This window comes from Podarcis vaucheri, assembly GCF_965113315.1.
Source record: "Podarcis vaucheri genome assembly, chromosome: 9".
Taxonomy (NCBI): Eukaryota; Metazoa; Chordata; class Lepidosauria; order Squamata; family Lacertidae; genus Podarcis; species Podarcis vaucheri.
Window position 1 is genome coordinate 73,443,860 of NC_138767.1, and position 25,559 is coordinate 73,469,418.

The 25,559-nt window shown below is 42.3% G+C and overlaps 1 protein-coding gene across 6 annotated transcripts in view; it reads right to left on the reverse strand.

The window, feature by feature from the left end:
- Positions 1–25,559, reverse strand: part of SLIT2 (slit guidance ligand 2) — a 242,582-nt gene that overhangs the window by 67,050 nt on the left and 149,973 nt on the right. For all 6 annotated transcript variants that reach the window (XM_082237336.1, XM_082237334.1, XM_082237335.1 and 3 more), the window contains exons 6-9: positions 23,572–23,643; positions 17,946–18,017; positions 13,356–13,519; positions 9,846–9,984 (exon numbers count right to left, since the gene is read on the reverse strand). In XM_082237336.1, the coding sequence (XP_082093462.1) occupies positions 9,846–9,984; positions 13,356–13,519; positions 17,946–18,017; positions 23,572–23,643 (447 nt within the window). The remainder of the gene's footprint in view (positions 1–9,845; positions 9,985–13,355; positions 13,520–17,945; positions 18,018–23,571; positions 23,644–25,559) is intronic.

Sequence of the window (25,559 nt, forward strand, 5' to 3'; positions counted from 1 at the left end):
AAAGGCTGGATTCTTCTAACAAACGAAGAGTGTATTTCAAAAAATATTAAGATAATAATAGAAAAAGGTTTAGATACATTAGAAGCAGTAAACTAGCTAGGAAGACAGTTGGACCTTTTGGTGACATGGGAGTCAAAAGTCAGCTAAATATGGGAAAGGAGATTGCAGATGAACTGAATTAATTCATCACTTTTTCTCACTGAGGAAGATGTAGATCTCTGAGCTTGAACTTTCTCAGGAAAGGTGGGAGTTAGAGGTGAGCAATGAGGTTACCAAATTTGCTGATGACACCAAATTATTGAAAAGAACAAAAAGGAGATTTCAAGGAGTTCCAAAAGGATCTCTCCAAACTGGGGCAATGGTCATTCAAACGGAAAATGAAATTCAGTGCAAGCAAGTGCAAAGATGCACACTGTAGCAAAATGTTCTTTAACTTCATATATACATGTGGTCTGAACTGACGGTGGCTGACTAGAGATCTTTGAGTCACAGTGTACAGCTCAATGAAAATGTTGACCCAGTGTGTAGTGGCAGATGTGAAAAAAGCAACTTCCATATTAGGAATCTTTAGAAAAGGGATTGATAAGTGTCAGTATCTTAAAGCCCTTATGCAAATCTATGATGTGACTGAAGTTCAAAGGAAAAGGTTCAGAAAAGGAAACTCAAATGATGGTTGGGTTTTTCTTTATGGTGAAAAGTTACAAAATTCTGGGCTTTCTAAGTTTGAAAATTTTGCTAGTTTATGAACATGACAGGTGCAGAAAACAATGCATTGTGTAGCGAATGGGGTTTGAGAGATGTTTTCCCCCCTCTCAAAATCTAGAACCATAGGACATTCAATGAAGATGTAGGTTGGAAGATTCAAAACATTCAAATAGGAAGGACTTGACTGTTAAACTATGGAATTAGCTACAAAATGTAATGAGCAGATTAATTGTGGGTGGGTGGGAGTAAATCCAGGGCTGATGCAAGACATTTTGGCACCTGAGGCAAACCACAAAGTGTCCTTCCCTACCAGGGAAGAACTGAAATCGAAATACTTTATTGTCACTTGTACAACTTGTATACAGTGAGATTACACAAGCAGACCCCACTCAGCACTCTTAGTCTTAATTCCCCTTATTTCTTGACGCACACCCACCAAACCCAAAAGTCAGTTGCCCTGTTGTTATCTTTCTAGTCAGCAACCTAACAGTCCACAGACAGAAGCTGTTCTTTACCCTGTTGGTGCAAATAATCATGCTTCCAAATCTTCTGCCCAAGGGCAGGAGATCAAGAAAGTGCCAGCCAGGGTGTGAATCATCCCTGAGAATTTTCCTCACTCTCCTGAGGCAACGTTCTTCTGTGATGTCATCCAGCGGATTCAAGGGACAGCCCATAATATCTTGTGCTGTATTCACCACCCTCTGTAGGCACTTCCTATCCGTTGATGTCAAACCAGCGTACCACACCGTGGTGCAGTATGAAAGGGGTGAGTGAAGATCTATATCAGAAACAAGGGGGCAATAAAGATCTACATTGGGAACAAATGTGGTTGGAGACCAGAAGCACCTTGTACATGCCAAGAGGCTGGTGGATTCAGCCTCCAAAGACTACACCACACTGGCAGCAACAGCAGCAACAGCAGGTGATGCATTCCTTGGAGGCCGGATCTGCTGCTCCTATGGATTCCTCCATCCAAGGCATTTGTATCACCTTGCCTCATGGGTGAGCCAGCCCTGGGTAAGGTTATATAAGCCATGATGGCTATATTCCAGAGAATGTTGAAGATCCACCACCTTACCCTGGGCTTTTGACACTTGAGATGAATATTTTAGTGATTGTTAGCTGTTTTAGCTGTTTTTAGCTGTTTTAGCTGTTTCTTTGCTGCTAGCTGTTTTTTGAATTATGGTGCTGGAGGAGACTCTTGAGAGTCCCATGGACTGCAAGAAGATCAAACCGATCCATTCTGAAGGAAATCAGCCCTGAGTGCTCACTGGAAGGACAGATCGTGAAGCTGAGGCTCCAATACTTTGGCCACCTCATGAGAAGAGAAGACTCCCTGGAAAAGACCCTGATGTTGGGAAAGATGGAGGGCACAAGGAGAAGGGGACGACAGAGGATGAGATTGTTGGATAGTGTTCTTGCAGCTACCAGCATGAGTTTGACCAAACTGCGGGAGGCAGTGGAAGACAGAAGTGCCTGGCGTGCTCTGGTCCATGGAGTCACGAAGAGTCGGACATGGCTAAACGACTAAACAACAACAACAGCTGTTTTAGACTGCTGTTAGTGTTGTGTTCTAACGTTGCAACCCGTCCTGGGACCTTATGCTGAAGGGTGGGTAATAAATAAATAAAGAACAAAATTGAATAGTATGCCTCTGAATACCAGTTGCTAGGGATCATCAGCAGGAAAATGCTACTGCGTTCATCTCCCGCTTTGGGGCTTCACAAAGGCATTTGGAAATCCATGGAGGGAACAGCATGCTAGACTAGATCTGATCCAGCAGAGATTCTTCTTGTACTCTCATGAAATGTTTGTTTTTAATTTTATGTAAGCTGCCTTGAGCTGTGTAACGCCGCATAAAAATGTTTTAAATTAAAAATATCTTAACAACTGTCTACACTTATATGGGGTATCGTTATTATTATTATTACAGTGTATATATGAAATCCTGTTCTGTTTAAAAGGCCCAAGTGTTACAAAATCAAATCAAATGAAAACCAGAGCAAAAGTAAAACCGAGTAATCCAAATGTAAGAGAAATGTAACTTAAAATAACCAGCAACAGCAATGCAAACAATAAACCAGCTAGGTAACCCAGTGGAAAACGTTTAACAGACAAGCTTTAACTGGCAAAAAGACAAGGATTTTGTAAGGTGGTCTTTCCTAGGCAGGTAATCCCAAAGAGTTAAATCGCGCTTCCCCAAATTGATTCCTTCAGGCTGTTGTGGGACTACAACTCTTCACCTGCATCAAGATGGCCAATGGTCAGAGGTGATGGGAGTTGTAATGGACCATGGATGGCAGCATGTTGGCTGTTCTGGACACAGAAATCCAGGGAGTGGGCGACCAGCCCTCTCAGACTGAAGAGAAGAAGCAATCCCTCAACTTCTTAATCCCAAAGCAATATGTTTTGACTGTACTAATCTGGTACTAGAGTCAAACGTAAACCAAGAAAGTGATTCAGAAAAATTACTGGGCGGAAGGTATTATGCGCGATAGAATTTTCAAGTATTTTTTTCCTCACCATTGAGAACTTTCCTTTCTCAATAAAATAATAAAGCTGCACATCTGTCAATGCAAGGTACAAAACCCAATAAAACAATGTTTGATCATGTGCTTCAAAGTGAATGTGGAGACTATCTACTTACAGGTATCCACATCACTTTGCTGCATTGTTATGCACTGAAGAAACAAGGTACACTAGACTTCCTCTCCTTGGCAACTAACTCTCCCCCACCCCCCAAAAAATATTGAAAACCAAAAATGCTGGATTCATGGGCAAGGAACTCTGTGAGAAAAGTCAGGTTTTTCTTAGCTAATCCCTGGGTAATGGCACACTCAGGTTTCAAATACAACAGGAACCTCAACTCCACTTCTACACCTGGGAATACAAGACACCCCACTCAAGCAAGGAAGGGGGGACCCATTCTGCAAACATGACTCCTGCACATCCCATCCACTTCCACAGGAAAAACTGTGCTGGGCAAATATTCTACTCAACACACACATGCAATCTTTCTCTCTCTCGCAGAGTAACATTGTATATTCTGGAGAGAGGAGCAATAGCCCATGAACCCTCAAATGAAGGTCATTTCCCAACATGCACAGGTGAAGGCAATGGAGATCACAGCTACCATTCTTGGGAAACTAGGAAATCGCTTCAATCTCCCAGCACATTCTATATAAGATCTCAAAGTAGCTGCCTTATTACAAAAGAATTTCAGAAATAGGCTGGAAAGAGAAGTTGCTGAATTTCAACTTATCACCAAACTTTAAACCATGGAGAGACCTGGTCTGAACAGAGACATTGGATTCTTATCTCATTATACATGATAAAGCTATTTTTAGCCATCTCACCCCTTGCTTTTTCCTGTAAGACCAATTGCAGTCCTTAACAGTCGTTTACCACACTATCAGCCAATCACCCATTCCCACCACCCTTCTAAGTAATACCCCTCCCCACCCTCTCACTATATATAAAGGTCTGGTGATATAGAAGTGCCGCGAAGAATTTGCGACAGACGCTGAAAATTGCACCTGTGCAGAAGCAAATTTTTTACATCTGGACATGCGCAGATGCAATTTCTGGTATCTGCGCATGCACAGACATGATTTCTGGCGCCTCTCGGCAAGTCCCTGCACCGCGCTGCACTGGTTTAGCGCAGTGCACTGGGGACTCATTGAGCGGGCAGCTCAGTTCGGGGGGGGGCTCATGGGCCAGTAAAACGGTCTTCGTGGGCCGCATCCTGCCCTTGGGCTGCATGTTGCCTGCCCCTGTTCCAGAGAGACCTTTATTCCCAAGAAGTTATTGCATGTACTCAGGCTCTTCATCAGATGACCTCAGACTTGGGACCTGTTTGCCTCCATGTCAGCAGCCACATCCTGGATGCGAATGCCCAGCTACAGGGCCTTGTTGCAGGATCTTGGCTCCTCACTCCCTATGGAACCTGACCCTGGGCTTGGCTTAAGATTGGGGCCTCCTGGTCATTCTCTGATGCAGACTCCAGCTGAGGGATGATACTAGTATACTCTTGGCTTCTACTATGCTACTGGAAGTGCAGACAAACTCAATTGCATCGCACTGAAGTAGCTTTGCTTTTTATATTCACAAGAAGAAATCAAACTTCCTTAACACAGAAAACAAATATAAGCAATATAATCACAGGTGGTATTATATATGGCAATAAAAATGCCTCACATCTTAGCATATTTCCCATCTGCTGTTAGCGTAAATGGCAAAAAACAGATGTCAGCAAACGAAATAGATCTTAGCAAAGGAAATCACTGTAGCTCCTGAATCTAAAACGTTATGACAGATACTGACACAATTTCTTACTATGCCTAATGACTGTCTTTTGAGAAAGGAAGAGATCTCATGTTCTTCGTATGCTTTCCGAAGCCTTCAGGCTATTATACAAATCTACTCCAAAGCATTTGCATCAACTAAATATTGCTTATGATGTTACTTGTAAAATAATATCATGAATTTTCTACTTACATCCTCAAACTGCTGTTCATAACTGCTGTTCTATATACTTGCCCCTTGACTGTTAAACAAGCCTGTCTGACAGTCTACTCAATATCTATGTTAGTGAATCTTTAAACATTGTTCTACAGCTTGACTAGTATTTAATATCTACACAAATTGTTCTATCAAGCAGTACCTCAAGGGACTGGTTGTTAATGACAAAAATGCCTCCAGTTGCATTTTATCAGCAAAAGCGATGAACACTGTCATCATGGAGTAACACAACAATAAATCATCTGTATTCAGAAGAAAGTTTTGCTCTAACGTGGAAGTTGCAGCTCATTTTCTGCCGCGTAGCCAGTGGATTTCTGTGACGTCTTTCAGGACTCTTGCTTTTGGATAACACATGTCAGAAACCATAAAGAAAGGGCAGGCTACAGCCTGAACTGACTGAACTTAACTGAGAAACCAATTGGAAATCAATGAGGAAAAGGGTTGGGGGAGGAAAATCTAGTAAGGGAACACCTTAGGCAGAACTGAAGGCCATTCTCTGTTGCCAGAGACCATAGTAAAACCTCTAAACAGTTTACAAGAAGTATTAAAATTATAAGTAAAAACTGTTAAAAACTATCAAAAACATTTAAAGGTAATAAAGATTAACAGTAAAATAAATTAAAACACCTCAACATATACGTGTCTGGATAGGCTCGCCTAAACAAATGTGTTTTAAACAGGCATTGAAAAGTGTTCGTTGAAGTCACTTGCCTGGTGTCAATAAGCAGCGAGTTACAAAGTTTAAGTGCTGCCTACACTTCATCAGCGCCACTACCCATCTCTTGGGCGGCTGACGAAAAAGACAACATTCAAAATACAATATATATATATATATATACGAAAGCAATATATATATATATATATATATATATATATATATATATATATATATATATGCTTTCGTAGATTTTCACGGGTACAGGAATGCAGGTTTTGGTGTCTTCGGGTGTCTTCCCGTGTAAGAGTCGGGGTGTCTGTGCGACGTTTCGACGAGGTCTCACTCGTCATCTTCAGGCTGGTGCTTTCGGCTTCTTGTTACTGGAACAGAGCAGAGTCTGGTGTTTGAGTTCCTATAAATACTGTTGAGGGGTGTGGTGTATAGCCTCCAACGTTCTGGGCAGAGAGGAAGTTCCTAGATTAGTGTGCCTTTTCTTCTTTTGTTCCTTAATTACTTGAGGGATATCTTGGGTGATTTCATGAGTGATATTCTGAATACCACTGGGTGGGTCATTAAGTGTAGATTAGTTGCTAAAGCTAAAATCCAGCTGGAAAACCAAGGGGTCTATGAAATACCCTGCAAAGTCTGCCCAGCCACGTACATTGGACAAACAAACAGACGAATAAATGCACGTATCGCAGAACACAAGAATGCCGTCAAAAAAGAAGAAAAAACTTCCTCTCTTTTCCAACACATGAAAGAAACAGGACACGAAATTAATTTTGCAGATTCCAAATTGCTCTTTAACATGGAACATCACCACAAGAGAATAATCATGGAAGCCATCGAGATAGAGAAACACCCTCACAACATGAACAAGCGTGACGACACGTCCCGCCTGCCAGACATCTGGAAATTAGCCCTCCCCACAAAAACCGACACCAGAACCAGAGGCACACAGAACGCCGTCACCAATCAACCACACCAGACCCAAACCCAGACCCTCTCCACAGACATATTACAGACTCCATCCAGTAGCCAAACTATAGTGGCACCTCCGGATGCTGCACCCCCCTGCAATCCCTACACAGATCTGGCTGGCACAAGGCACAAAACCACAGCTCGCCCCTATACACGAAGCCAAGCCAGAGCACAACTAAATGCAGCACAGCCATCTTCTCAGAAAAACTCTTCACAAGCTCAAGAGGTCAAGACACGAAAGCTTTAGCAACTAATCTACACTTAATGACCCACCCAGTGGTATTCAGAATATCACTCATGAAATCACCCAAGATATCCCTCAAGTAATTAAGGAACAAAAGAAGAAAAGGCACACTAATCTAGGAACTTCCTCTCTGCCCAGAACGTTGGAGGCTATACACCACACCCCTCAACAGTATTTATAGGAACTCAAACACCAGACTCTGCTCTGTTCCAGTAACAAGAAGCCGAAAGCACCAGCCTGAAGATGACGAGTGAGACCTCGTCGAAACGTCGCACAGACACCCCGACTCTTACACGGGAAGACACCCGAAGACACCAAAACCTGCATATATATATATATATATATATATATATATATATATATATATATATATATATTTTAAAATAAACAATGAGAAATAGGAAAAAGCGTAAGTAGTTCACAGCTCAGATTAAAACCACACTAAGCCACAACTGCCCAAGATTAGTTCAAAGCACAATGGAAAATTATGAGTGAAGGAAAAAGCCATCACCTGGCACCAGAAAGACCATAAGAGAAGGTCTCAGGCTAACCTCTCCAGGGAGGTTGTTCCATGCCTCATCCAAAGTGGCCCTCACTCCGGAAACCCCCCATCTACTTGGTGGGTAGGCTTAGAAGAAAGGTCCCCAAGGAAGATCTGGATGGGAATTTGTTGGGGATGGCATAAGGTAACCTGGTCCCAATGGATTTAAAGCTTAAAAACACACACTTTAAATTGGGTCCAAAATCAGATTAGGGTGCAGTGCGACTGATAACGCACTGGCACAATGTGACCAAAATGCTCATTTAATATTGCTGTGACACTATTTTGAACCAACTGCAGTCTCCAGACCATTTTTAAAGCCAGTCACCAATACGACACATTGAAACAGTTTACATGGGAGGTTACCAAAGCATGAGTAAATTGTGGCTAAGCTTGTCTTCTCCAGATACGGTTGTAGCATCAGCCAGAGAAGAAAAAGGCACTTCGAGCTACACAACAGACTGTGATAATGTTGGATCCAAAAGCACCCTCCAAATTGCTAAACTGACCCTTTATGGGGAGTGAAGCCCCTTGTAGAAGAGGTTTCGTAACATCACCTGGATAGATAAACCAATCATTGTCTTATACCCTGCCCTGTCTGACTTTGTCAAAACCCCAAAATCTGCTTTGGAGATGTGCACATTTTCTCTGCACTCAGAGGAGGTTAACACCTCCTTGATCAGGCTTCCTCAAACTCAACCCTCCAGATGTTTTTGGCCTACAACTCCCAGGATCCCTAGCTAGCAGGACCAGTGGTCAGGGATGATGGGAAGTGTGGTCTCAAGACATCTGGAGGGCTGAATTTGAGGAAGCCTGTCCTAGATGCAGAAAACGTGAGGGCTAGGTTTCTGATGTTGTCACTGCTGAAACTTCCAACACAATGCTAAATCCCAGTGCTCATGTTTAGACTTGGTGAGTTGCTGGGAAAGGCCACACCATGATGGTAACACTTTTATATCAGGTGCGATTGTTAAACACATAGCACTGGTTAAAAACCCTCTAAGTTGATCTTAGACATCTTAATGGGATATGAGAGATGGATGAGATCCTAGAAACATAAAGGTAAAGGTAAAGGGACCCCTGACCATTAGGTCCAGTCGTGGCCGACTCTGGGGTTGCAGTGCTCATCTCGCTTTATTGGCCAAGGGAGCTGGCGTACAGCTTCCGGGTCATGTGGCCAGCAAGACTAAGCTGCTTCTGGCGAACCAGAGCAGCGCACGGAAACGCCGTTTACCTTCCCACCAGAGCGGTACCTATTTATCTCCTTGCACTATGACATGCTTTCAAACTGCTAGGTTGGCAGGAGCAGGGACCGAGCAACGGAAGCTCACCCTGTCGTGGGGATTCAAACCACCGACCTTCTGATCAGCAAGTCCTAGGCTCTGTGGTTTAACCCTCAGCGCCACCCGCGTCCCTTCCTAGAAACATATTTAGAGCTAAATTGGCAGGAACTGTTTCAATGTAAGGCATTTAGAAGTGTCAGCTGAAGGCTTGTGGTAGTGTGTAACTTTTGCTTAAAAGTGTTACCTAGAACAAGGCAGCTCAGTCAGTAGAGCATGAGACTCTTAATCTCAGTGTTGTGGGTTCAAGCCCCATGTTGGGGGGGGGGAATTCCTGCATTTGGAGGGGGTTGGACTAGCTGACCCTCATGGTCCCTTCCAGCTCTATGATTCTATGGTTCTTGGGTTTGCACTCAGAAATTCAATAAGCCACTAAGTGTCCGGAACACTCCATAGATATCTTCAAACAGAATCTGTTTGAGTACATAGTCAACTGTTTTATGGCTGTGGCCATCAGGACAAAGGTTTCCAAGCATTCCTTTTCAGCACATAATTCTGAACATATGGAGCACCCAAGGTGGCTGACATCAGATGGGAGAAAACTTCTAAATATTTCACATGTACTTACTTAAAATTATAGCCCTTCTCATGATGTCTGGGTCGATTGAAACTCAAAAACATTTACACAAACATATCCATTTGAATCCATTTTGGGGGGAAATGTAGTCTGCTATATTTAGCCCACAAAAGCAAATACAAGATTATGTGAAATATCCATTCAGGAAATGATGCCATTATGAAGTTATATTTCTGTATGCCCCATTTTAGCACAGTTCGAACTTGTGATAAACAATTAAAAAACAAAACAAGAAACGAATTAAATTAGTAAAAGTAGGGGGAAATCACATTACATACATTTCTGTGATGGTTTCTGGCAGATTAGTTGGGATCTCCGAAAGGCCCTTCCCTCGGCAGTCCACAATGTTGTTACTACAGGTACATGCAGAAGGACAGTGCAAGACGCTGCAGGAGGGAGCCATAAAAGACTGATGACCTGGAAACAGTAACAGATTGCTACTTCTAAAACTGCAAGAATGCTATTAATGAAACACCTAATTTACCCCCACTACACAAGACAGCGAAAAGCAATGCTTTTTCTAACCCTCCCCCCAATCTGCTCCAGAATACAGATTCCAAAACTGCCTTAAAACGAAATATGCAGAAATAGATGCTTGGAATACTTTCATACATTGTATGGCGGAAGCCTGGATTAAAGCACCCACATTCCCATTGCCCAGTGCCTAGAAAGCAGAGGTGCCAACTTGAAGGAAATATTGGGGGGTCCCAGCCCCTCCCTGCACAATCAATCATAAGCACATACACATTTGAATGGCAATGCCCATCAACTTGGGGGGGGGGGACGGACAGACCATCAAATATTTTATTTGAGGGGCCAAATGGACCTCAGCTGCTAGGACTGAGCTTCTAGAAAGGATGGGTCCAAGCAGCTTTCCACTTGCCCTGATCCTTTCCCGGGGGAAACCTGGCTGTACCTTAAGGCAAATAGAACACCCAATTGCCATTTGCTCCGACTGAGCACTAAAGAGCAGTTTTCCGAGGAAGGAAAAGCAGCAGGATGAGAGGAAATGTGGGTAAGCTCAGAGATTCCACCATATCAACGTCTTCAGTCATAACATATAGCTTTCATAGTGAACCTTCTTCAGCCTTTTATGCTGACCAAATAATTTATAATTGCCAATGTGCAGTCTTTAACTTACCAATATTTATTAACACATATACATATATTTGGCAGTCAGTTCATTCTTCAGTGGCACAAACAAGCAAAAATAAGTAAATAATTTGCTCCCTTGATTTAAAGCATTTACTGCTTGGTCAACAGCAGGGGTGACTTCTGTGGGCTTTGGTGTGCACTGACCCTCTGGGTTTTTTGGTTTTTTGTTTTACTTTCTGCATTTGGAATCATTGGGCAAAAAAGCTTTTGGCATCACAGAATCATAGCAGGGGACTGAGTCAGCAGTAAATGAAGTATTTTTTTACAAATGTAAAGACATATCACAGCAAATGATGGCAGCAGTTAGTAAAAATAAATAAATAGAGGGCACAGTAAAGCTTTTAGCACAATTGTATCACAGTGGGAAACCCACATGAGCCGTATTTTTAAATACATTTTTTTTTAATGGGTGGAAATCTCTTGGGGACCAATACACAGGTGAGCCACACCTGCTTCACAGAACGAAGATGACCACCTGTTGCCACTTTCAAGAATACTGAATTATCTCATTCTTTTTTAAATACTACTTGAGAAAATTTCTTCACTGCTAAAAGCCCCTCTTTTCAGTGAGCTTTTTGGTGAGTAAAAGAGAAAATGGGCAGGTACAACTGTTGTATACACATTTAGAGGAAACGTGATGAAGCAATGCTGACTAATGATTTAATCTTTCATTAAAAGATTGGTTTTATTTAAATGAACTTGCCTTCTTCCTCATCTAGGGGGTATGAACAGAGGAAAAATAGAGACAATTGTTAGTGGTATATCATTAGTTATTTTAATATGTCATTACAAGCAATCGAAAAAGCCACAGACATGGTAAAATGTACAGAACGAATTCTGTTTCCCAAACCCTTGGGTTTTCAATTCTTAAGAGGATTTAAGGATGTAAAAATGGCAAGAGCATAAATGGGAAGTACACTTTGAATACGCTACTTATTTTATGTTAAAAACCTCTCTGGATTTAATATCCTGGACCTACACTTTTCACCCATCCTCATAACTATGACACTAGATGTGTAACCTGAGACACTCTAGGTTGACTCTAATCATAACAAAGGTGCAGTTCTTGTGTGAGTGATTCACACAGGACTCAGAAGAAGCCAGCTTCAACCCATCCCACACCTATGCACATGGAGGGTACAACTGCTTGATAGGGAAAATATTTAGCCTTTTTCTGCCTCCAATAACTTGAGGGACACGGGTGGCGCTGTGGTCTAAACCACTGAGCCTTGGGCTTGCTGATCAGAAGGTTGGCGGTTCGAATCCCTGTGACGGGGTGAGCTCCCAGGGTGAGCTCGGTCTCAGCTCTTGCCAACCTAGCAGTTTGAAAGCACGCCCAAAAGTGCAAGTAGATTAATACGTACTGCTTCAGTGGGAAGGTAAACGGTGATTCCGTGCGCTGCTCTGGTGTCGGTGTTCTGTTGTGCCAGAAGCGGCTTAGTCATGCCGGCCACATGACCTGGAAAAACTGCCTGAGGAGCGGACAAATGCCAGCTCCCTCGGTCTGTAAAGCGAGGTAAGCGCTGCAACCCCAGAGTCATTTGTGACAGAACTTAACTGTCAGGGGTCCCTTTACCTTTACCTTTTACGTCCAGTAAAGGGGAAAAAAGGTAAAGGACCCCTGGACAGTTAAGTCTAGTCAAAGGTGACTATGGGGTTGTGGCGCTCATCTTGCTTTCAGGCCAAGGGAGCCGGCGTTTGTCCACAGACAGCTTTCCAGGTCATGTGGTCAGCATGACTAAAGTGTTTCTGGTGCAACAGAACACCATGACGGAAACCAGAGCACACGGAAACACTGTTTACCTTCCTGCCGCAGTGGTACCTATTTATCTACTTGCACTGGCGTTATTTTGAACTGCTAGGTTGGCAGAAGCTGGGACAGAGCAACAGGAGCTCAGCCTGTTGTGCGGATTCGAACCGCCGGCCTTCCAATCAGCAAGTCCAAGAGGCTCAGTGGTTTAGACCACAGTGCCACCCGCGTCCCCCTACCTCCAGTATCCCCAGCTAGCCCTCCCTCTTTTCCAGTACAAGGTGCTCATGGTTCTGGAGAGTGTGAAATCTGCTTCAGGCATATGGGGATATGAAGAGGAAGAAGAGAAGAGTTTGGATTTGATATCCCGCTTTATCACTACCCGAAGGAGTCTCAAAGCGGCTAACATTCTCCTTTCCCTTCCTCCCCCACAACAAACACTCTGTGAGGTGAGTGGGGCTGAGAGACTTCAAAGAAGCGTGACTGGCCCAAGGTCACCCAGCAGCTGCATGTGGAGGAGCGGGGAAGCGAACCCGGTTCACCAGATTATGAGTCTAGCCTCCCAGGCTCCCAACTTTGAGCTGAGCTGCCTGCATCTATATAGCCAAGGGAAGGGGTTGAGACATATGCAGCCTGATTTTAAGTAGACTGCTAGGTTGGCAGGAGCAGGGACCGAGCAACAGGAGCTCACCCCATCGCGGGGATTCGAACCACCAACCTTCTGATCAGCAAGCCCTAGGCTCTGTGGTTTAGACCACAGTGCCACTCTTAAGTAAAGGTTTGTGCACAGTTAGTGAAGCTTGTGTTACCCATGCCTTTTTTCAGGCTGTATTGTCATGCATTACACATTAAGGTACTGCTATAATAATATTGAGAGTCTTACCGCTGCAGACGAATTCCCGTTTTTGAACCTCAGCTACATTGTGACCCCTTAAATGTGAGGGGCCCATGCACTGAGTGTATAGTCCAACCCGAGGTCGCTGGCGTAGCCAATCGGAGAGCCAAGCTAGATGGCAATCACAGTAAAGGTTGTTGGAGTGTAGTCGGCTGGTTGAAACACAGCAAAATAGAACCAAAAAGTACATAAAGGCAATATAGTCTAGTAAGTACAAAGCAAATGATGAAACATGATTAAAATCTACAGTTGCAACATTATGCACTCAGTCTAGAAGACCTGTTTATGGTGCATTCATGCCAATCTCCCCCCACAAGTTTCCAGAGAGGTTATAATGTGTTAACTGCTTGCTGAGCATTCACTTCCAATTGGTTTATATGAGGTTATTAGGGGCTGCTGCCACTGTTTGAGTTGCTCAGTAACCACACCTGCTACCAAGCTCCCACTCCTCCACAGTTCCTTCAACACCCCCATCCCCACCTACCGTATTTTTCGCTCTATAAGACACACGTTTTCCCTCCTAAAAAGTAAGGGGAAATGTTTGTGCATCTTATGGAGTGAATGCAGGCTGCGCAGCTATCCCAGAAGCCAGAACAGCAAGAGGGATCGCTGAGCTCCCTCTTGCTGTTCTAGCTTCTGGCTTAGCCGCACTCTGTCCCTTCCACCACCTCCTGCAAAAGTCAGCAAGAGCCGCGCTCCCTTTCAAGAGCCACGCGGAGTGTGTGTGCGGCTCTTGGGGGCTTTTCCCCGAGGAGGGAGAAGGGAACCCATCAGTGACCAGGCTTTATGAGGCAAAAATACTGGAAATGTTCCCCAGTGGGGTCTGGGGAGCTCACTGCATCCCTCAGTGCCACTGAAGCCCGTGTCTGCCAACTTGAAAAGCAGAGTGGGTGCAACTGGGAGTGTGTCCCTGCCATAGATGAGCCTCTGTTTCTGGCATGATTTGCGATTGGTTCCTCCATAATTCGGACAATTGGCACAAATCAAGAGGTGTTTCTGGACCAACATGTGTTAATGGGCTGCAATCAGTCAGCTGCCGAAAGGACTGGGCTTGGCTCTTTGAAGGTATCTGAATGTTTTCTTCGAAGCTTGACAATCCTTACAATAGCCAGGAAAGGGAAGACAAGGTCTTTGTGCAGTCTTATGCTTTCAAATGGTCCTTTTTTCTGCATAATGAAAAGGACGTGTGTAGCCACTGCTATGTTATTCTGTTTGTTACTTTGGAAAAGAGGGGGGAGGCTTTTGATTTATGCTCAACAAATAATTTAACAAGGTTTTATTATGCCTTCCCGCTCAACCAAGGCTGCATGGACTTCATTTAAAATTATTCCTGGACTGGACTAGGAGTGCTGTTGGAAGAATGCAGTGAAAAAAGAATGAACTGCTGCTGAACAGATCTGGCAAAGAGGCTGAATTTGAAAAAAGATTTTGTTTTTAGCTGTGTGCCGAGGAAGAACTCCAGAACAGAATTTTAATGGGGGAGTTTGGATATGCATTCCGTGAGTTATTTATGGCGTTAGCTTATATGCTAGTTGGTAAACAGCAGAAGGAATGGAATGTGACCTTGTACCATCCAGATAAACACTGCAAAGAGCTGAACAGTGGAAGATAGTAATTAACTCTCCCAGTACACCAGGTCTGGAACAACAATGAATATGAAGGACTACACACATAAAATTGATTACTTATTTATAAGATGTAACGGAGGTGCTGTTTGTAAGGTGAAAAAAGCAGTCAGCTGGAAGAATGGTTTAATGGCAAGTGAAGTCAACTGGACTCTAAATAAGAAATAATGTGGCAAATGATGATGATCGTACGTTTGGAACAGGAGCGGGAAACCTGATTTTAAGACATTGTATTGAATTAATTTCATTTGGTTTGATCTGTAATAATTTGTAAAATTAATAAAAATAATTCAAAATAAATACATACATAATTTTTTATTATGCTTGGCTGAAACGGATCCTTCAGTTGGTGCATGTGTATGAGAGAGAATTGGCATAAAGAAAATGGATCGAACTCCTCCTTTCTTGGTGCTACATGCCTTCATATGGCCATTTTTAAAACTACAGGAGACCCATTTGAAAATCTCCCCTAGTTTTAGAACCCCCCCCCCCCTCATTGATCAGTAGGCTTGTCAGGTTGCAGGATCTCAGCTGACGTTGTGGCATTTTAGCCCCTTCTCAGATAGAGGAAACATAGCCAAGTATACAGGTTACATTGCTTGAGAGCTTTTGCTGTTTGCTCCATCGTGGGGCTACCTTTGAAGGTGACCCGGAAACTGCAATTAATCCAGAATGCGGCAGCTAGACTGGTGACTGGGAGTGGCCGCCGGGACCACATAACACCGGTTCTGAGAGATCTGCATTCGCTCCCAGTACGTTTCCGAGCACAACTCAAAGTGTTGGTGCTGACCTTGAAAGCCCTAAACGGCCTCGGTCCTGTATACCTGAAGGAGCGTCTCCACCCCCATCGTTCAGCCCAGACACTAAGATCCAGCGCCGAGGGCCTTCTGGCGGTTCCCTCATTGCGAGAAGCAAAGCTACAGGGAACCAGGCAGAGGGCCTTCTCGGTAGTGGCACCCGCCCTGTGGAACGCCCTCCCATCAGATGTCAAAGAGATAAACAACTACCTGACATTCAGAAGACATCTTAAGGCAGCCCTGTTCAGGGAAGTTTTTAATATTTAATGCTGTACTGTTTTTAACACTTGATTGGGAGCCACCCAGAGTGGCTGGGGAAACTCAGCCAAATGGGCGGGGTATAAATAATAAATTATTATTATTATTATTATTATTATTATTATTATTATTATTATTATCCATCTCTATTGGATTCCATCCTGAGCCACCTAGCAAAGCCACACTCAAGGGAATTAATAACCCCTATTAGGCATGGCTGGTTGTTTAAGGAATGGGGAAAGGGCTGCTGCAGCCGCAACTACTACAACTCTGAGGAGGCAAAAGCTTCTCAAATTCTGGGCCACACTTTGTGCAGCTTGTTTTTTCCCATATAGGCAGTGGCGTAGCGTGGGGGGTGCAGGGGGGCCCGGCCGCACCGGGCACAACTTCTGGGGGTTAGGGTTAGGGGGCGCAAATCCACGGGTTAGGGGGCGCAAATTACTTGCCTTGCCCCGGGTGCTGACAACCCACGCTACGCCACTGCATATAGGGAAGAGAAGGTTTCATCAAATGCTTGAATTGTGGTGCCAAGAGGAGGATAAACATCTGGGGCTCAGCCCTGATTTAAATGCATATGAGAATGAGCTTCATATGCAGTTTTACTTATCTACTGTAGATAACATATCAAACACTGGTGTTATTTTTTTTGAAAAAATCAGCACTAACTAGAATTTGTTCAATTATTTTTCTTAATAGCCTTATGCATATTTTACATGTAAGACCCATCATTAAATATTGGGTTCTTGAAGCAACTGCTGCCACAACCTTAATTATTGCACTATTGGAACATGTATTATTTATATTTTTTAAAAAAAAATCTGGGAGAGCCATTTTAATTGAATTAGGCCTGCTAGCATTACAGCAATAAAACCTTAAAGATTTCACATTTATCATATCTGACAGCCAATCACAGATTCTACTGTGATCTTAAGTGAAACCTGACCAGTTCCTCAAAATACCTCTCAGGTTTTGTTCCAGAGAAGCTATTTTTAAATACATTTTGCCTATTTAAAATTTCAATCTATCGCACCTTCAAATGTTTTCTTCACAAGGAAACAGGTGAAGAAGTTGTGCTCTCTGAAAATTCTACTGGTCTAAGAGTCTTAAATAGCTATAGCTTAGCCAATAATCAGCCTGCTCAAGACACAAGACAGATATAACACATATGGGTCCAAAAAATTAAAAGCAATTTTTGTGGCATGGTCATGATCTATTACGGGGTGTGATCTGCCATCCACCTTCTCTGCTTTCAAATATTATCAAGCCTTACTTGAAAGCACATTTTGCTGCAATTGCCCTGTTATTTACAAACTGCACCAGTCTGTACATAACCCAACACTTAGGTAAGGGTACCCCTATCCGTACGGGCCAGTCTTGACAGACTCTAGGGTTGTGCGCTCATCTCACTCTATAGGCCGGGAGCCAGCGCTGTCCGCAGACACTTCCGGGTCACGTGGCCAGCGTGACAGGATGCATCTGGCGAGCCAGCACAGCACACGGAACGCCGTTTACCTTCCCGCTGGTAAGCAGTCCCTATTTATCTACTTGCACCCGGGGGTGCTTTCGAACTGCTAGGTTGGCAGGCGCTGGGACCGAACGACGGGAGCGCACCCCGCCGCGGGGATTCAAACTGCCGACCATGCGATCGGCAAGTCCTAGGCGCTGAGGTTTTACCCACAGCGCCACCCGCGTCCCTACAAACCCAACACTTACACTACGGCAAAGGCAGAAAGGCTTGCTTGCACAAAGGGAAATATTCAGGTCAGTAAGTCACACCTTCAGGGTAGCACTAAATGGTCAAACCTCTAAAACATAGTTCCTAACACTGCTTATTGTGAAAAACTAATAATAGGAATTACATTTTATCACATTTTAAGTAAAACACGTTAACTACTTACAAGGTTCTGAGTTTGGGCATATGGTTGAAGCTTGCCACTGAGAGTCGTGTGATATTGTTATTGTTGAGAGTGCTGTAAAACATTAAGGACAGGTACACATTTTCACATGACACAACAATTCCACGAATATTTGAAGAAACATCTGAAACAGACTGACTTCTAGAAAATATAGTGGTGGTCAGAAGTCTCACCGTGGCTATCGTTTCCAGCAGTCTTCGAAGGCAGCCTTGCATAGGTAACATTACAGCAGTTCAATCAAGGTTTACTAAGACATTAGCCACCACTGCCAAGTCTCTAATTTTCTTAAACTTAAAAGTTAAATTATGTTTTTGACATTCAATACTAAGTACGTCTCCATTATTGTATCAACAGGTGCTAAAGAGACTTCGCTTATGCATACAAACACTAACCTTAAACAGACATGGAAATATATTACTGTGCTTAGGATTTAACTATGTTTAGGATCAGGATGAAAACTCTGATCATGACAAACTTCTCATGGCTGATGCTATTTTGAGATGGAAATGCTCATCGGATGTAAAAGAGGAAAACTGAAATTTGTACTCAATACAATATTAGCACTAAGCAAACATATTTGAAAGTAAGTTAAATCAATTGCCCTGATCCAGTTAAGAAAATCTTGACACATAAATATGGTTATGAATGTGTATGAGTAAGTTTGCATGTGCAAGACATTTGGTGGATTGGGACAGTGCCTAAATAGTTGACATTCAGTAAAAATGATAAGGGAAGATGAACAACTAAGTGCTGAGTTGCATGATCTGCCTTTAGTTAGTTTTTTTAAAAAAATATTTTTCAAGCACCCTCATCCTACAGGAGTTCTGCTGGCCTCACCAGGTGCTGGAAAAAAGCATCTGTTGAAAAAAAGCCCAATGTAAGCAAGAGAAATAATCCTTTCCTCTATGGAAAAGAGGGGAAGAGGAAATGAAAGGTACCATAGTTTCTCTTCCTTCTGCAGCTTTGGCAGAAGTTGCCAGCAGCATCCAGAAGCTGCCAGAACATCCTACACAAAAGCTCAGCATGAACAAGAGAATAGGTCAGTGACCTAGCACTAGTTAGCCAAGTCAAAATTCATAAACACCTGCATAAATCTATTATGCTATGCGCCAACAAAGGAGGATGCTATAAGAACAGTGTGCGGCAGGTGTATGTGTCCTAAACCTAAAATAATGCATTTTTCTTTCTATATATATATATATATATATATAGCTTTTCATATCACTCCGAAGGAAGCTGTAATCTGCAAAGCTTTTTTATTTATAATACTGTAAAATGGCAGTTGTGAACGCAGGCCGGGGCAGAAAGATGGCTACCCCAAAGGTGAGCAGAATCACAACAGAGCAAGATATCCATTATTTGAACTATGAGATACTAACACTGCATTTCCAAAGCATGGACTTTAAGATTATCACAAGTGACTGGTGCCTTCAGGGAGAGTAATATGGTTTTCTTGGGGGAAAGATGCAATATGGTTTGGATCCAGTGGAGCTGGTCCTACCATGTGGCAGCATGCAGTGACCTGCTTCTGGAGATAAAGTCAGGAAGCGTTATCAGAATAGTGCAGTTTTGGTCCTAGGGTGGGATTTTTGTATGTTTGTAAGGGAAAGGGAAAGGGAAAGGGACTTAGGCTCTGCTTCCGCTAGAGAGAGGTATTGGGCTGACGCTCTCTTCCTGCAACTAAGAAAGCTTTGATGGAGGAAATGTCTTTGGATCCAACCCTAGGCAACTGAAAAATGAAATTAATAATAACTACAATACTAAATAATAATAATTTCAAAAGGAAGTACATTTAACAACAACAACATCATCAACAACAACAGCTTCACATGCTATTAAAAGTGTCAGAATTGTTTACTTTTTTTTTTAATAGGGGGAAAGCCAAGTAAGGCCTGAGCATCTTCAATGGATAAGGAATGCAGACTGACCATTGCGGGGAACAGAAAACTGTAAGTAGGGAAAGAGGAAATTAAACTGAGTATCTGGGAAGAAGACATAGCTAACCGGGATCACTCTGCTCTGAAGTGTTCTGCGGCAGGTTCTACTTGTAATATTAATAACACCAAAACAGACAGACACCAGAAATCGACGGACACCTGCAATCTTAACTCAATAACATGGAAGGTGTTTTTGTCAGCTAATATCAAATGCCTATGAACATGGCTTAAGTGAAAGATGACAGGGTTTATGCCATTGTCAAGACATTTGTGAAACAACTCTTGTCATTATAAGGGTGTGGAGAACTGCTTCAAAATATTGAGTTTGCACTTATCAGTGTCACCAGTCTAATGAAAACCGCCCTGCAAGTCTGTGAAAATCCAAACTCTTATTATTTCCTTACTGTGTACAAAAAATAAATAAATGCATTCTTAGTAAAAAGGAACAAAGTGATCGTGACATGCTCAAGAATCATTTAATAGCTCCATGGATGGAACAGTGTTCTGATGTACCTTTCAATTAATTTTAGCGCTGATTGTTCTACAAATTGCTGGCACAATAGGCTGGATGCTATCCTGTATCTGCCAAAATATTTCTAGCTGCTATGTGCATCCTGAGTAATGCAACAAACCCGTATGAAGCCAATAAGCAAATAACGATATATGTACTCTGAAAAAGCATGCAAATTTGCTATCAAAACAGGTGTGCACTTGTAAGACCTACAGGGATTTGTGTTGAAAAACTAGTCTTGTTGAAGTCTATGGTATCCTCCAGAACAAGAAGTTATTTCATGGGTCCATGGACCAGCTGCCAGAACACATGACATCAATGACCTATGACATTTCACAGTAGGTTCATCTCCACCTCCAACCTCCCGACGTCACAAAATGTTCCTGTAATCTGTTTGCTCTTTCTTCTTTCCTGGGTTCAAGTAACCCCACAGTTATCAGTACAGGAAAATGTTTCCCTTTCCTTTTTTCTTTTGCAATTTGGCTGCTGAATTTGACCACATTGTGACAGTTCCCATTGTTTTCCTCTGCCATTTCCATACTATTTGACTGATCCCCATTCACACACACACCGCCAGCAGCAGGGGGAAATTAAAAACAGAAGGTTGTGATTTCAAAACCACAATAGCAGGCACAGGATGAATTCAGTGGCAGAAGTACTACGTAAAACCCTTCCAAGTGTTCTTTTTCAATGGTCTGAATTTCAATTTGGCTGTTTTAATAAGACATAAACTGCATTGCCATTCACCAGTGGCGTAGCGTGGGGGGTGCAGGGGGGGCCGGCCGCACCGGGTGCAACATCTGGGGGTTAGGGTTAGGGGGCGCAAATCCACGGGTTAGGGGGCGCAAATTACTTGCCTTGCCCCGGGTGCTGACAACCCACGCTACACCACTGCCATTCACAAGAAGAATATCCTCCTTCCTCACATCTTTTTGTTGTTATTAGAAATATACCAAGTCTACGGTTAAAACTTTGAGGAAAACCTGTCCGTAAAGCGCATATATATATATATATATATATATATATTTGCTTTCGTAGATTTTCACGGGTATAGGAATGCAGGTTTTGGTGTCTTCGGGTGTCTTCCCGTGTAAGAGTCGGGGTGTCTGTGCGACGTTTCGACGAGGTCTCACTCGTCATCTTCAGGCTGGTGCTTTCGGCTTCTTGTTACTGGAACCTATATATATATCTCGCACAAGCCTGCTACACATACATATATATAATGCATTCCATGAACTTTTGCTCTGTTTAAAGCAACAATGTGATTAGTCAAATAGAAAACATAAGTGGTTAACTTCAAGCTGTTAACAGATTTAAGAATTTGGTCCTTCGCTTCCGCTCATCCCGCACACACATTATTAAACGTTAACATAAGCAATTTCAAAAGTAACAAAATCTACAGCATATTAGAACATGTTTTTTTAATGAATTTTCTTAATTGTTCTTTGCTATGTAGATAGCCATGCCCAGCTACCAGTCATGCGTAGCTGTTCCTATAACGATGTGCACATTTAGGCTCATTACCTTCTTATGGGATGCCATACTGTTTTATGGTGAACTGATCCAGCAACAAACAGAGCTTTTGCCACAAATGGGCATGTGTATGGATAGTATCCAATTAAGAGATTGGATATACATGATGCACTAACTTAACAGAGTACAGTGAAAGCACATTTGGAAGGCCTGGCCTGACTTTCATTGCGTAAGAGATTTTACATGGGACAGGTTCCATAGCTTACTATGAGATTAAAGTTTTATATGAACAGTGGAAAGTGCAATACACTACTTCATCCAGGATTAGAAATTCTTTGGCAGCTGATAAAATAATGTAGATCATGTATGAATGGCATATGACCCATCTGAAAACTTAAATAATCCAAATGTTTTTACATTAAAAAGTATTTTCACTTTACAATATTATTCGCTCCATGATATATATAGAAGACCTAAAAATTCTTATAACATTGTAATACCTCATCTTGAATAAAATGCAAGGAGTGGTACAATTGTTTTTAAATGCAAACTAGCGTTAACTATGATTTACTGTTGTAGCTGGGCAGAAGGGACTAGCTCTGAATTGGCCAAATAATGATAATATTTATTGCTCTCCATCTGGGCTTCTGGGTTCCTTTTATTTAAAAATAAAATAAAATCTGAAAATGACTTTCTGATTTTGAAATCTACTAACAAGAATCTCCTTTAGAACTAATTTATCCTTGTGCCTTCTGGTTGTTTTTAAAACGATTAAATCAAAACAACCAATGGCATATTTGCATAGGGCATTGTATACTGACAGAGAAAATAAGTTATTTAAAATGTGTCGCCAATGATCATGCAATACTGACTGACAGCATATTTCATGATTATGTGCCATTTTTAAAAAAAAAAATAATAAGACATTTTATTCATTACATTTACTGTCTTATTTCAGAGGCAGTAAGGTTTTTATTTAATCATCATTAATGCAATAATGATTACAGTTAAAATGTGGGAAGAGGGAAACTGTTAAGATACTAGGCTGTACCCACTTTCAGTTAAATGAAGATAAGCTATACATCATTGGCATGACAATTCAAAAGGAACTTAAGGTCCTAGCTTGCCTACCTGCTTATTTGTACAAAACTCCTATTGACTTCTGCGAAGCTATTCCACAGTGAACAGCTTGCAGGCAGCAGGTCAGGAACAAAAATCAATTGCAAGAAAAACTGAGCATGGAAAGCCACAGCTCTTGAAAACATCACACACCCATCTCCTAGAAAATTTGCTTTGTGAAAGCTGCTAATGTGTATTCAAGGCTTTGGAATGTCTTCATTTCACAAAGATTATGATTGAAAAGAGGGGCATAATTGTGTGGATCTGAACAATGGAAAATGGGCTTACAAGAATGCATTGAATTGTAAAACCCTTTATTTATTTCCATAAGGAAGTTACTTTGCCCTTACATGGTTGTATCTGACAAATGTGATGATTTTGTTACAAAAAAAGGGGGGGGGGATTATCTCAACTCTTTCCATGTGCTTACAATATTTTATCAAGCAATATTCTAATGCATCATTTTTATTCTAATACATCATTTCATTCAAACATTTTGACACGAGATGAGCGTCTGCATTTGGACTTCTCTGTTTTAAAAAGTAAGAGAGACAAGCAGTTTACTTACAGCACTTCCAGATCACGGAGAGCCCTAAATGCCCCATCTTCAATGCAGTTGATCTGGTTGTAATCCAGTTGCCTGTTAAATAGATTAAGAGGCGATATGTGAAAGAGATGAAGGCTGGCAGCACTGTGGATAAGAAAGCCTCCTTAAGAGATAAGGCTTGAAAGCTAGGCCACACTAACGGAAATGCACTCCCCAAATACACTCATCTGCTTAAGAATGTCACACACCATTCTGGTCCTGATGCTGCCACCGAAGTCTCTTTTTGTTCCGAACTGCGTGTGCAAAAACACGACAGCCTTGGGAAAGCTCCAGTAAATAATAACTGCACCTTATATTAAATGCCAAAGGAATGCAATTTCATTACATCAAGAAAAGCTATCCATTAAAAGCTCTCAGCGTCATCTCGCTGAAACAATTTCATTAAGGTAAAGGGCTGTAAATCACTTAATGTCACACGCATCCCCTCAGTGACCTAACAGAATCCATTTATCAGAGAAGCCCAGCTGCATGTTAATTTCACTATCCTTGGCGAGCCGGAGAGAGACCACCCTTAGTTCCGTAAAGGCAGAATTCCACATCCTTAGGCGTGCATATGATACTCATAGCATTCCCCCAGTACCCTTCTGAATAAAGCCAATTCATATTCTTGTTCGTGAAAGCAATCCTTAGTGTATGACTCCTACAGTTTATATTCTTCATGAAGCTATGTAGATAAGATCCAATAAAGGAGCGCAGAAATTCTAGGCATAAAAATCACCAGGGCTGCCCATACATTATTAATCTTCAAGTATTAAGGTATGAAAAATTTAGACTCAGTTTTCTGAAGATTATTACCTTCCCCGGTTCAGAGCATTACTACATTGGCAACTGCCTCATTTGGGGTGTGGTATGGAATGGCGGATTGATACATTTTCATACAAAGAGCAAAACCAAAATCTCTGGTTGAAATAACCCAGAGCGCCATTTCTGTAAACATAACAATGAAAATTAAAATACAATATTGAAGTGCATGCATTCATGAATTAAGTTCCACATGGCTTATTTCCAGATAAACGTGAATAGGACTGGGGTGATCAATTTATAGGGTTTTTTCCCCTCAATTGCTGACCTTATTTAAAAATATGCAACATTTTCTTGTTTCAACAAAGATGCACCCCCCCCCACACTTTTTAATCTATCCATCCACCCACCCCAAGCAACTAAAGCAGGTTGTCTGAAACGGATTCAGTGACTATGGAAATCTTTACACCTATCCATTTAATGATAAACCCGCCAACAATTATGATAAAGTTTGAAAACAGCCATAAGGAAAGCCCACACACTGGTAATTGCATGGGAGAAACAGTGGAGCTGCAGTCACTAGCCACACTATTGAATGCTTACTGTCCCTGCCCCATGCTCCCCACACATTGGGGGGGGGGTTCTGAAGTGGAGAGCCTGTTCTAGGAAAGTGGGAGCCATATGCAAGTAGGGGTTTAACTTGTGCAGGAAGCGTAGCCATGCAGAATAGGCTTCCCATGCCACAACTTTCCCTTACTCTCAAGCGATCTGAATGCCTGAATAGGGCTTGTATTTTTTACTGTTGCTGAGCTGCTTGATTTTAAGCATTTTAACTTGGAAGCAAGTATCAGTTACTTTTAAGGGGAGTGCTTAATGTGAGGCTAGCTTCAGTTGCTCTAACACAGGGGTCAGCAAACTTTTTCAGCAGGGGGCCGGTCCACTGTCCCTCAGACCTTGTGGGGGGCCGGACTATATTTTGGAAAAAAACAATGAACGAATTTTTATACCCCGCAAATAACCCAGAGATGCATTTTAAATAAAAAGACACATTCTACTCATGTAAAAACACGCAGATTCCTGGACTGTCCATGGGCTGGATTGAGAAGGCGATTGGGCCAGATCCAGCCCCTGAGCTTTAGTTTGCCTACCCATGCTCTAACAGTTCTAGTCTACTCTGCCACTAAATTGCTTTGATTTCCACTGGTTTA